General features: G+C 46.1%; 2 protein-coding genes across 2 annotated transcripts in view; both read left to right on the plus strand.

Annotated features, from left to right (window-relative positions):
- Positions 1–6,196: 6,196 nt before the first annotated feature.
- SMIM19 (small integral membrane protein 19) lies at positions 6,197–8,733 on the plus strand. Its single transcript, XM_051789715.1, has 3 exons — positions 6,197–6,395; positions 6,552–6,676; positions 7,823–8,733. Exons 1-3 carry the CDS (start codon positions 6,223–6,225, stop codon positions 7,888–7,890), a joined length of 366 nt encoding a protein of 121 aa, XP_051645675.1. The 5' UTR covers positions 6,197–6,222; the 3' UTR covers positions 7,891–8,733.
- A 593-nt stretch (positions 8,734–9,326) lies between these two features.
- The window catches only part of SLC20A2 (solute carrier family 20 member 2), a 57,222-nt gene continuing 54,027 nt past the window's right edge, over positions 9,327–12,521 (plus strand). The window contains exon 1 of the mRNA XM_051789643.1: positions 9,327–9,446. The gene's annotated coding sequence lies outside the window, so the exon portion shown is untranslated. The remainder of the gene's footprint in view (positions 9,447–12,521) is intronic.

Below are 12,521 nucleotides of genomic sequence, written 5' to 3' on the forward strand. Positions count from 1 at the left end.
TTATGGAGCTGCAAAGTTTCTTTTTTTGGATGTTGGTTCTGTCTATGAGGAAACACTAGATGGCAGCATGAAGGTCAGTTTAGCTTTAGTTATTAGCAGTTGCAGCCTCTCATGCCCAAACATAGCCAGAATCTGCCCTTGAAGCCAGTATTTTCCTAACAAACTTCCATAAAGATCTCATTGGGTTTGCATTAGTGAGTTTAAAGTAGCGAGACAGATAGACATAAGGGGTGTTATAAGAGCCACACCTGCCAGTTGAAGGGGTTACCACCTCTAACTTGCTCATGGTATTTGTGTACTGTTTGCATGTCACCTCCTTCCAGTCTTTCGGTAAAATCACACATTTGTACCTTATGCATCTTTCTGTCCTTCCCTGCTAATCCCTTTTGCAATCTCAAGACTGCATGAATCCAGTCCTTCCCACAGTTCCAGCTTCTTTTCCCTTAAAGGGAAGAGACAAGGCCTCATGGAGAGGGGAGAAGGCAGGACGGCCCTGCATGCTGTTGACTCCCCTCTTTCCAATTCTCTTTTCTGGGCATTCCAGTTTTTACCACCAATGACAGCCTTTGATAAATCTTTAGGGACTTTGCTGCCTCAGTGCGAGCAGCTCTTGTATGTCTAGTGGAAAACATCAAAAGAGGAAGGGCAGGAGGAGGCCTGTTCACAGCTGGAAGCCTGCAAGCCCTTCTCTCCTCATCCACTCCCCAGCCAGCTCTAGACCAGTGTATATGACTTTCCCTGCTAAGACCACTGCCACAGCTCTGCCTAACCTCAACAACAGCTGATGGCTTTTATCTCAGGCTCAGATCAAGGGTCCCACATTCCCTGTTCTTCCCACAAAAGATACTTCTCTGGGGATGGTTATTGCCATATTTCCTTTTGTATCCCCGTTTTTCCATCCCAAAAGTCCAGTCAAAGAAGCTGCACAAGGATGCAAAAGGAGAAGGACAGCTACTGGTGCTTATCTCCTTCAGAAAACTCCAGAGGAGGTTCCCCAAACCACCCAAGGTGATCAGTGTGAAGGTACATATGATCCCAGTCATTCCAGGTCTTTGGTTTGCTGTCATCACCAAGATAAAGGCCCTGGGTCTGGCCCCTCTCCAGAAACAGGATAACCCTTTTGCTGAGGTCAGTGCCTGTAACCACCTTGCCCTTCCCTTTCGGGCAATGCCTCCTCTGCCATCCCTGCAGCAATCCCACAGCATATCCTACCCACACTCACCCAACCAGCTACTAGACAACGAATCAAAGCAGAAACCACCTCCCAGACTCAAGAAGTAGCACCTGGTTCCTGGACTGAACTTTCCTGGGACACTGCTGTGCCAGCAGTAGAGGAGACAGGGAGACCTAGGGCATGCTAGCTGAGCCTGCTGACAGGCTGGCTTCCAACTGTGTCAGGGCACTTGGATCCACTGCTGGTATGGTATGTTCTATTCTTGGTCCAGTGGTGTTGCCAGAAGAAAATTCCCAGTGGATTTACCAGTAAAGTTTAGCCTTTACCAGGTAGGTTACAGCTTACAGAATAGAAACCACCTGTCTTAGAGCAGAGTCCCACATTCAGTTCAAACCCACTGCTCCTGTCTCTTTCTTTTCAGAGTCATCCAAAGAACAGCACTCTCAAGGTTATTCTGTTTCCCTTTCCAAACCACCTACTGGCTGCATGCTTCTAGGTGGGTCAAGTCTGATGTAGTATTTCCCATTTTGTGCAGTGGATTTCAGACCACATCCTAAAAGCACTTCTATAACACTGAATCCTGTAAAGGTGAGCAGCCTACATGGCGACTCCTCTGTATGTTCGACACTGTCAGAGGTAAAGAGTAGTGCATGAATATCCACACCAGCTGCTATATGGGTCAGGGTAAATGCTGAGAAAATAAAATGGACACAATGTATTTAATTGAACATTTGTTTGATTTTTTTGAAGGATACTTTGAAAATCTTTGTTACTCTGCATTTAACAGAGTGATAACTTTTAAATGTAGCAGAAGTTTGTACTGCCACACAAACTTTTTGAAATTCTGTCACAAGCTCTAAAATAATATTTTCCTTTGGTGCCACATAAACAAAACATCAGATCATTATCTCTGTGAAACAGAGGCAGTGCTGTTTGCCAAATATAATTTGTGAGCTATTTGGCAGAATTTGCAACTGTAAACTGATTCTATCATTATGACTGTAATTTCTTACCAACAGTCAAGAGACCCTGGGAACAAGAAAAAAGTGGTTCTCAAGTTCTTCTAGCATGATATAATGTGTATATTTGTTGAGCCCAACCAAATAAATTATATACTAGATGTGCTTTTAAAAAAGAAAAAGGATTGTGTGGGTTTTTTTAAATTGAGGTACTGTATATTTGAGATGACCACATGATTTCCAATAATTGTCAGTCTCTGTTCAGAAGTCTATAATCCAGTATTTATCAGGATTAAATGATGAATATATTTACATTAGAGTGATATTTATGTCTCAGCAATTTCTGATTCTGTTTAGCTCTGGGTAACTCAAAATCCATTAAAAATTATATATTTATATATAGACACACAAACAGATTCTTTGGCCATAATTTTCAAAAGACCAAGCTTACTGTTCCAGTTCACATTTTGGATATGAAGTAACTGGATTTTCATAACTGGTAACATTCAGTAGCTTTCAGTCAAATTTAAAGTAGTTGCTGGATGCTAACGACTTTTGGAAAGCAAATTCTTTCCCTGAAGAGCTGGAAGACCCTTTTCAGCAATTCTCTTGATAAATCTATGAGACCAAAGTAGGTACTTTTATCAAGTGCACTCTGTATTTCTTTGTGGAATGAACAAAGTTCCCACTTTTGTAAAAGTTGTAAGTTTTATGTGTTTTTCTCTCCAAGAGTTCGTTCCTGAGGTAGGGGGGCGGGAGGGGCAGGGTCTAACTCATCTGAAAACCCCAAGATTATTTGCCTGTAATGATGAAAATCTAGCAACTAAACTTGGGGCTTCATTAAGTAAATTTAGCTTATACCAATGCCACATATTGTATATTATTAGTCTGGTGCCTATATGCTTCGGTCACAGGTTAGGATCCTGGAGGTCAGATGCTATAAAAGCACAGCACAAAATGACAGTCCTTTCCCTAAAAGCAGCTTTAGTATAAGAAAATACAAAACAACTTATGTCTTCATGTATTAACAGCATACACAAGAATTGGTTATCCCTTCCCATACCATCCAAGCTACAAATAAATATGCTACATAATCTACACAGACAGGTCACACCATTTCTTGTACAGATAATGACAATTTCAAGGCCTGACTCTGCTCTGACCAAGTTCAACAGCAGCTTGCATTCCCATTTCTGAACGTGCTTTAGGAGCCTAAGATTGAAACAAAAGCCCAAGCTATAAGAGGAAATAACAGTGTACTAGGAGAAGATAACGTATAGGCTTAAGAGTCAACCAACTTTGCTATTTGAACCAGATTCTTCAAGGAAGTCATGCAGAAGGCCTGCACCCCCAGAATTCCTATTTCTACAGGCCAGTAAATGGAAGATCACCCCTTTTCCTCAGGTTTGCCAGGCTGACACACAGTGCAGTACCAGATGTGCTCCTCAGTCTAATCCTATCCTCCCCCCTGATTCACGTTTGCTAAATTCAGAGGAGTATGTGGGAGAAGAAACTCTGTCTCTGCCTGTCTTCTAGGCTGGGGGCGGGTGGATTATCTGAGACTTAAATCAAGCATTTCATTAAATCAAATGAACCAGGCACTTGCTGAGTGAGGTGAAGTCTGGTTTTGTGTGCTAGAGGCTGTAGAGAAAATCCCAGGACCTGAAGTCATGCTTTATGGATGCAGGCCTTGGTTTCCTCTGGATGGGAAGCTGTGTGCAGAGTCCTGAGGCATTCCAGCCCCTTCCTGAGTTGTCCAGAGCAACCTGTAGGGTTAATACAAAAATTGCTTTTAGTTACAGCTTAAATACAGCTTCTCTACACTTCATCCAAGGGAACCTGATCTCAGCTGAGGTCTAGAGATAGTAATGAAATATAAAGAGCCCCCAAGTTACTTATGTTTATTCTTTCCACTTTTCTTCCAAAGATGTGTAATACTTTCTTGTCAAGCCTGTTAGCAAAAAAGTTCAACAAACTAAAAAAGCAAACAAAAAGCCTCAATTTCACAAGAAACTGTTTAAGATCCCTGTGAAACCATGCTTAATTAACTGTCTTTTGTCATGTTGCATAAGTGACTTTTTTTCTCTCTCTCTTAGTGGTTTCCACAGTTCTGTGCATGGGTGCCATCCCAACTTAATGACCTAGAATTATGTCTAATTGCTGGTCTATCCTTCTTTCCCACATCATGTGTGGCAAGGAACTTTTCTCATGACAACAGTGCCTTAGGTTTTTATTTTTTATTTTGTCATTTTCACTCATATCCTTTTATGTCCTGATCTGGGGCCTCTTAAAATGAATTTGTTTCATACATGAAAAGAGAAAGACTTGGCACATCTTACACTGAGAACACAGCTCCCCCAAAAAGTTTCCCCAGGTTAGACATCTGTCAAGCAAGTGCCTTCCAAGCGAGGTGTCTTGACTCCTTCCACACGGTAAGGGGTCAGGGCATTTCCTGGACACAGGAGGTGTAATTCTGAATGTTTGACATAGGTTAGATAAATCATGCACTAAAAAATACTTGGGCTTTTTCCCCTTATTTTCTTGTAAAGCATGAAGACGAATAACTGCAACACAAGCACATATCCCAAATATGCATAAAGCAAATGGAGATGAACCATTTCCTTAGTGTCTACATTGTAATATACCTACTATCTGAAGGAAGATATGATAAAAGGAAGTATCAGGGCAGAGGTGGATAGAAAGAAGGGGAAGGGTATAGAGAACAGCATACCTAACCTCTCATGTAGTTCAAATATGCTGCCTCAGGCAGTAGGGGAGGAAAAAAGTTTTTGTGTATGTGTGTGTTAGAACCAGCCTAGTTTACCTGCATCTCATTGAGCAGTTCAGGCAACTTTTCAAGGTTCTAAATTGAAATGCTTGCTCTGCCAAAGCATTATCCTAGAATTGTGCTTTTTGGCATCAGGAGCATATGGAGCATAGGAGTAAGCTATGTTGCTCCAGCATCTGAACATCCAGCAACTCCCACTTTGGCGTAGGGAAAGAAAAAAAAAAAAGGCAAGACCTTTCAGAAAGCCCTGTTTCTATTTTGACAACCTAAACTGTCAAATTCAGTTCCTATGTGAAAAGCAAGAGCTTGTGACAATCTGAACCTCTTTTTCTCTCATCACCATGCACTGCAGAACTACATCCCACCATTCCACTGCCACTGCATGAGCTCCAGCCCAGGCAGGTGACTCCATGCCTGTGAGGCTCCCAGAGCTGCTGAATTCACAGTTCTTCTTGCTCCCCAAACCATCTGCTCCTTTATCCTTGAACACCACAAAGGAGAAAGGACTTCTTATATCCCCTGTGCCCATATCCCTGGGAGAGAAGCAGACCCCTCTGTGTGTCCTATCCCCAAGGGTCCAGTAGCTGGGGGGGAAATGAAAGTTTGGGGAAGTGCCCCAGGGCCTCACAGATGGTAGAGTAAAATTGGATTCTCTACCCAGTGTGCAACAAGCAGATAATTACACACTCGAGAGAGACATTGATTATTCTCTCTACAACTACCTGAAAGGAGATTGTAGCCAGGGGGGTTTGGCCTCTTCTCCCAGGCAACCAGCAATAGGATGAGAGGACATAGTCTCAAGTTGCACCAGGGGAGGTTTAGGTTGGATATTAGGAGGAATTTCTTCACAGAAAAGGGTGATCAGACATTGGAATGGGCTGCCCACGGAGGTGGTGAGGTGGTGGAATCCCTGTCCCAGGAGATGTTTAAGGAAAGACTGGACGTCTTAGTGACATGGTCTAGTTGACATGGTCAGTCATAGGTTGGACTCGATGATTTCAGAGGTCTTTTCCAACCTAATTTATTCTGAGATTCTGTTATTTATTTGAGTCACACAAGCCCAGGTGGTATCCCACGAATCAGGCACGCCAACTACCAAAACTTTTTACTATTCATACAATTTTAGCAAACAGAGGCATTGATGTTCACCGGCTGCCAGTTACACAGTTAACGATTAGCATTAATTAGTATTAATTAGCATCGACGGCGCCCCTCGGGGCCCCCCGCGATGGTGCCTCACACCGCCCTGACGTCACTTCCCGGGGCGGCCGCAGGGCCGCCCCTGCCGGCCGCGCTCCCCCATGGCGGCCGTGGCGGGGGCCGGGGGTGCGGGCGGCGGCGGCGGCGGCTCATCGGCTGCGCTGGGCGACGGCGGCGCCATCGACTACTCGGTGCACGAGGCGTGGAATGAGGCCACCAACGTGTACCTGCTGGTGGTGCTGGCCAGCCTCGCCCTGCTTGTCTACGCGCGGCGGTGAGGGGAGGCCCGGGCGGGGCGGGGCGGGGCGGGGCGGGGCGGGGCGGGGGCTCCCTGCGGGCAGCGGGGGCTCCCTGCGGGGGAAGCGGCCGCGCCGGCCCCACGTGCAAGGGGCACAGCTCTCACAGCCTTGCCCCCCAACCCCCGTCGCAGGAACAAGAGGAGAATTATGCGCATCTTCACCCTGCCCCCAGCCGCCGAGACGCCGCCCGAGCCCAACTTTTACGACAGCATGAAGAAGATCCGCCTGCGGCAGCAGCTGGAGATGTACTCCATCGGTAAGTCGGAGGGAAGAGGGGGTTCCCTCGGGCCTGTGGGCGCTACTGGGGTCCGTTCTTAAAGGGCTGGCCTCGAGCTTGCGATGCGGACAGCAGAGCAGAGCCGCGGCACCATGTGGGCAGGGTTTCTGCAGCAGCCAGGGCTGTAAGGACTGAGGTGTGAGGAAGTGTGGAGGGAGAGAGTGGCTGTGCAGTTCTCTGAAAGCAAATGTCAAAACGAATCCCATGTTTAACTGTGAAAGAGCCTGGAATGTCAGAATGTTGTCAAAACGTGGATGGATTTGTAGATGTTGAGAGGACTGTGGAATCATGAGTAACTCAACCACATATATTGAAAATAAATGAGAATTTTACTGTACCAACAAGTGTTGCCACACTCATCTTAATGTTAAAGGTCAGGATGGAGGCAGGAAAGAGCCCCTTGCCCTTCTTATTCCAGAGGCCCAATTCAGAGAAACACGTGGCCTTCCTTTACATCTGCCATATGTGCATACCTAGAGGGAATGTGGGAAAAAACACTTAATGAGCTGAAACCACCTTTTAAATGCAAAGACTGTTTTAAAGATTCTTAGACCAGGCCATTGCATTCTGTAGGAACAAGATAGGATGTTCTTCCTGTGTAGAGATGCCTGCTGTCATTTTTTGATGGTGCTTATACCACTGCACACAACTCTTTCATCTCCCTTTGCTTTGATAACCAGTTTAATTTTGAAGTAAGTGTAATTGTTAGCTTGTGGCCTGTGTATTGTGGAGGAGATGAGCAATGTGGAGGTCAACCGTGTGACTAATGAGTTGTTCAGGTCATTTGTAATAGTATCTCTGAAGCCATAGTCTTTAATTTTACTTATTTTAATGAAAGGACCTGAATGGAATCATAGTTCCCTGCCATTTATTTACTGACATTTTGCTATGACCCTACTGTTCAGCATTTTCAAGGCCAAACACTAAAGGAGAGACGTTCCAAATGGTGACTGAAACTTCCCCATGTGTGGCTGTGGTGAAACTACGTTCTCTGATATTACGTCTCTTTCTATTGTCATATTTACACATATATATTTGCAGATATCTATACATGCATAAACATATATATATACATGTATAAAATAAATTATATAACTGGTGTTGATTGGTGTTTCTTTTTTTCAGCGAGGAAGTATGAACAGCAGCAGCAGCCACCAAAACAGACTGAAAGCGTACAGCTCTCAGTGGAATGAAGCCCACAATTATAGGAACTCAGGATATGTATCCAGTGCTGATTATAAGAGTCAGTGCGGAGCTATATTCAATGCCTCTTGATTGATACATATGTGTAGGCAAGGGGGAAAAGAAGGGGACTCTTCCTAAAACTTTGTTCTTAGTAGCTGTTTGCTGAGTCCTCATGAGGTAAACTGAGTGCCTACTGAAAAATTCAGCATGAAGGTACCCAAAACAGGGCAGACCTGCTCAGAGAAGCCTCTGAGGGTAGAGAAGTGTAGTCTTACCAGTGATTAAATTATTTCTCTCTCTGCTAGCACTGTGGAAATCAGCACCTACCTTCTCTGGCAACAGCACCCTAGAGAAAGCAAGGCAGTATCTATCTGCCTGGAAACCCTTGTGTTCCTTGATAATGGATTGTTGAATTTGTTGAATGCAGTCAGTAAGTGTGAAGACACTGTGGCCTTACTGCTTGAAGGCGAACAGCTTTGAGAGCCCTGAGTGTCGCTGGTGGTAGTGCAAAAAGGTTCTGCTCTCTGTTTATTTGGAGGTTGCGTATGCAATACTGTGAACCTTTCCTGGAGAAACTTCGAGAAGTACACAGAGAGCTACACATCTAGATAACTCTTAAAGCCATTACTATAATGTTAATAGCAAAGGTGATTAGATTAATTTAGTCAAATTGTTTTAAAGAATGGGTTTGTCTGTAAAAATCTGTATAAACAGGTCACAGCTTATCCAGGAGAGACTTCATGCTGCAGTTACTTTTTCTTTCTAGGTAAATCACAAAATCAGTCAATTTAAAGAATGCTGCGGAAATTACTTCTTAATAAAAGCATCTAATCATGATAACTACTTGAAAATGTATCATGCTGTAATTCCTAAGGTTACATGACTTGAGTTGGCCAAATGGTGAACAAACAGCGCAGAGTTGGGAGTGTAAATCCAGACGTTTTTTTCCTATTCCATGCTGAAATAAATATTAAGTGTTGAAGCAGTGGTGAGCAGCACTGAGGTTCCATTTGGATATCAGGAAACTTGGCTTTGTGCACCGAATCTTACTAGACTGAAATTATCTGTACTTTCGTGTCTGTAGGGACTGTAAAACATGAACTGGGCCGAACTGACAGTGGCAGAAGGTGTGCCCCAAGAAAAGGCTCGTTTGGGTGAAGCATGGCCCGCTGTGACAGCTTTCTCACGTATCACCACGGGAAACAGCACCGGCGTCACTCCGCGGTGCCGGGGGGAGGTGGCCAAGGGGAGTGGGGAGGACGCGGGAGCCCCGGGGCTGCCGGTGCCATGTCCTTCCCACGTGCGAAGTCCGGCTCCGCACCTCCTCCCCGTCCCTCGGCGGGGTTTATGAGGCACAGAGAGCTCCCCGGTGCGCTCTGCCCTCGTCCCCATCCACCCCCCGGAAGCGCCGCCGTCTCCTCTCCGCGCGACCTCACTTCCTCCCGCACTTCCGTCTCCGGGACGCGCCGGCTGCTGCAGCTGCATCTGCCGCCGCTGGTGCTGCCGCCGGTGCCGCCGCCGCTGCCGCCGCTGCTGCTCGGAGGCCGGAGGCTCCCGCCGGGCGGTGAGTGGGGCCGCACCGCCCTCGCCGTCCCCCGCGCCCCGTCTGCGCCGAGGGGAGGGGAGGGGGCGCCTCGCCGGGGGCCGGGGCGAGGCGGGAAGGGGCCGCCCGAGGAGAAAGCGCGGTCGGGGGCGGGGAAGGGGTGTCCGAGTCCGTCTTCATCCCCGCGGGCGGGCTGCGAGCCGCCGCGGGGCCGGGCGGACTCTCCCTTGCATCCCCCGCGGGAGCGCTCGCAGCACGTCCCGCGCCCGGGATCGCCCCGAGGGCGCCGTAGCGATGTCCCGGCGCGGGGCTCGTGCCTGTCCGGAGAGCTGAGCCCTCCCTCCTTCCCACCGGCCCTGCCCACCCGGGCGGGCAGGCAGGGAGCGAAGCCTTTCCAATGGCGCATCTCCGCCGGGGCAGTTGCCCGCCCCGCACACCCAGTGCGGCTCCAGTCGCTTTAGTGAAGCAGCATGTCAGAATGGACTCGTGCCTTCTAGTTTACCCAGCCCAGCCGTCTTTCAGGCTGCAGACTATAATTTTACAGTTTGTCTCTCAGCGGCACCGAAAGCACCGTGAAACGCTTGGAAATCTGGAGAGGCATGCAGCTTCGTTTGTATTCATGGACCTGAGGTAGTGGCACGAGCATCTCACAAAATTGCTTGTTCAGATAAAAGGCTTCTAAGGAGGAGCAACAAAAGCAAAAGCTTTTCCAGGTCCCCAGCCTTTTGTGTGTGCCAGGGTGTTCGAAGAATGCTGCTTGAGCCATGAGCGAAGGGCAGATTGTGGTTTGTTTTCCTGGCAATTGCAGCCATTGAAGTTCTGTCCCAGTGAAACTAAACACTGTTCTGCAGGGGGTTTTATATTTCAGTTTTACAGTACAAGTATGCGTTGGGATGGAAGGTGCAGTCAGCTTTCGAAATTTTACCTCAGATTTCTGCAGTGATTTTTACCCAGTAAACCATAATCCTGTGTGTAGTTAAAAATCAGCGCCTAAAATCAAAGGTAGATAGGGTAGAGAGACGACAGATTTTTTTTTTTTTTTTTTTTTTTGCATCCATTCTTAGTAGTCAGGCTTGTAGACGTACACTGGAGCAGATTCTTAAGCTCTCGTGAAACTTTGTTCATACATTAGATGTCTTGGATGGGGAAAGTTTGTGACCTTTAAAAAAATCATGCCAAAGTTATCTTCAGTTTTGTTTATTTTTGAGAATGCTGTACAGGGGGAAGTCTTTCTATCTTACCCAATCCTGTTTAAAAAGCTATTATGATGTGTAGATTTAGTGGTGTCTGATAACATGAAGCATGTGAGGGAACACTTTCTAAGCAGTTAAAACTTTACTTCTATAAGGTACCGCAAAAAAGTGTTAACAAGTTGTTCTCACTTATAACAGATGTTTTTAAGAATCTGACCTCTCTATTGTCTCCATGTGAGCTGCTGAGCAGTCAGATCTTTGTAACTGCAGCCTTCAGATGGAGTTACAACCATGACACTATAATCTTACATGAAAACTATAATCTTCTGTTAAGTGGTGGAAAAGTCATCTCTCCTCATAACCAAAATGTGGCTGGCTAGGGTTTGTGCTCAGTGCTGTACAGAAGATCAAAGCATTTTGGATAGAGCTGTATAAATTCTGTGACGAGGCTCAAGAGCGTCTTAAATTTTTAAACTATGAGTGTGTCTGTGTTTAAAGCTGAAGACATCGTAAACTCTGTGGGCCTTGTAGTGAAAATATCTTCCTCCATGCCACGAGCATTTTGAGTTTCAGTCCAGTGCTACATACCCAGATAGTGTGAACTGGTATGTGCCGGCTGAGCCCAGATGGGAGCATAGCCTGCAGCAGCTGCTGTGGTGCTTTATAGCTAACCATCAGAGTTAGGAATCTCAGCAGTGTGATGTTTGAGTGGTCCTAAACTTGCACTCAAACTTCCCTTCCAAAAGTGCCTGATCCATTGAGAAGACCCGTGGAGGAAGCCTTTGCTATACCACTTGTACTGCTGATGTCAGTAGAAGCTCTGAAAATGGGGAGAAGATCCCAGTGCTTTTGTCTAAGGATATTTTGCAGGGGAAGCTTCTTCAGCACAATACAACATTATTCATTGAGAATATTCTAACCTGTGGTGAATCTTTCTGTAATTTATGTTTTGCGTATATGATTAAGCAGCATTGGCCAAAAGCCTGGTGACAGCACAGGGCTCTGGAATGTCTCCCTGTTGCCTGGGCAGTTTATTCACGTTAGCTTACTTCCGTGAGCATAATCACTCCTTTTAAAGTCCTCCTGAATTCGGGAGTGCCACTGCTATTGAGCAAGCTGAAATTATACACGCTACACAGAGCAAGGTGGATATGTTGCAACTTAACATCTCGTTCGGAGGAATTGAAAAGATTTTGCCCCAGCCCTAATTTCTACATTAAAGAGATTGAAGAAGGCACGTAATGACAGTTTTCAACGGGGAAGCAGCACCTTGTTAGAAAATGTATAATTAAATCCATGATGTCTTTGGCCTGCTATGCCTAAAGAGCAGCAGTGTTTGGAGGAGGCTTGCTGACAAAGTGGAGTCTTCAGTCTTGGTTGCTTATGGTCCAAATTGGAAGTAGTGATCAAAAGGTGTTCCTTTTCCCCTCCAAACACTTAAACTGTGTTTTAGTCATGGTAAGGAACCTGAATGTTGTTTATTAACATAGCCACTCAAACAAAAAGGCAACACTTGATTTTGTCCTTGAGACAGAGCTGCCAGTGAAGAACAGAAGGTTTCAGTGCCTCAGGCCCCCCGAGAATGGAGGTAAGATCCTTTACATTGCAGCCCCGTTTCTGTTGTGGCATAAGAGTTAAGGGCGACAAACCAGTTTTTTGTAGTCTTAACAAGCTCCATCAGAAACTGACATTGCCTGGGTCAGTGGGACTCCCTGCTGGCTGAGGGACAGATACTGAGCGTGAGCAGAGATACCGCATATACTGACTGCTGGCAGAGCACCCCAAAGGCAGCAGAAATGTCTCATGAGAAATCTGACATCAGGGAGTAGAAATCAGTTCTAATTCTTCCATAACAGAGGGCAAGAAGCGAGGAAGATAAAAACCATGCATTGTGTGAAGAGCA

The sequence above is a fragment of the Manacus candei genome, unplaced genomic scaffold (genome assembly GCF_025592945.1).
Source record: "Manacus candei isolate 608988 ecotype Guabito, Panama unplaced genomic scaffold, ASM2559294v1 h1tg000028l, whole genome shotgun sequence".
NCBI lineage: Eukaryota > Metazoa > Chordata > Aves > Passeriformes > Pipridae > Manacus > Manacus candei.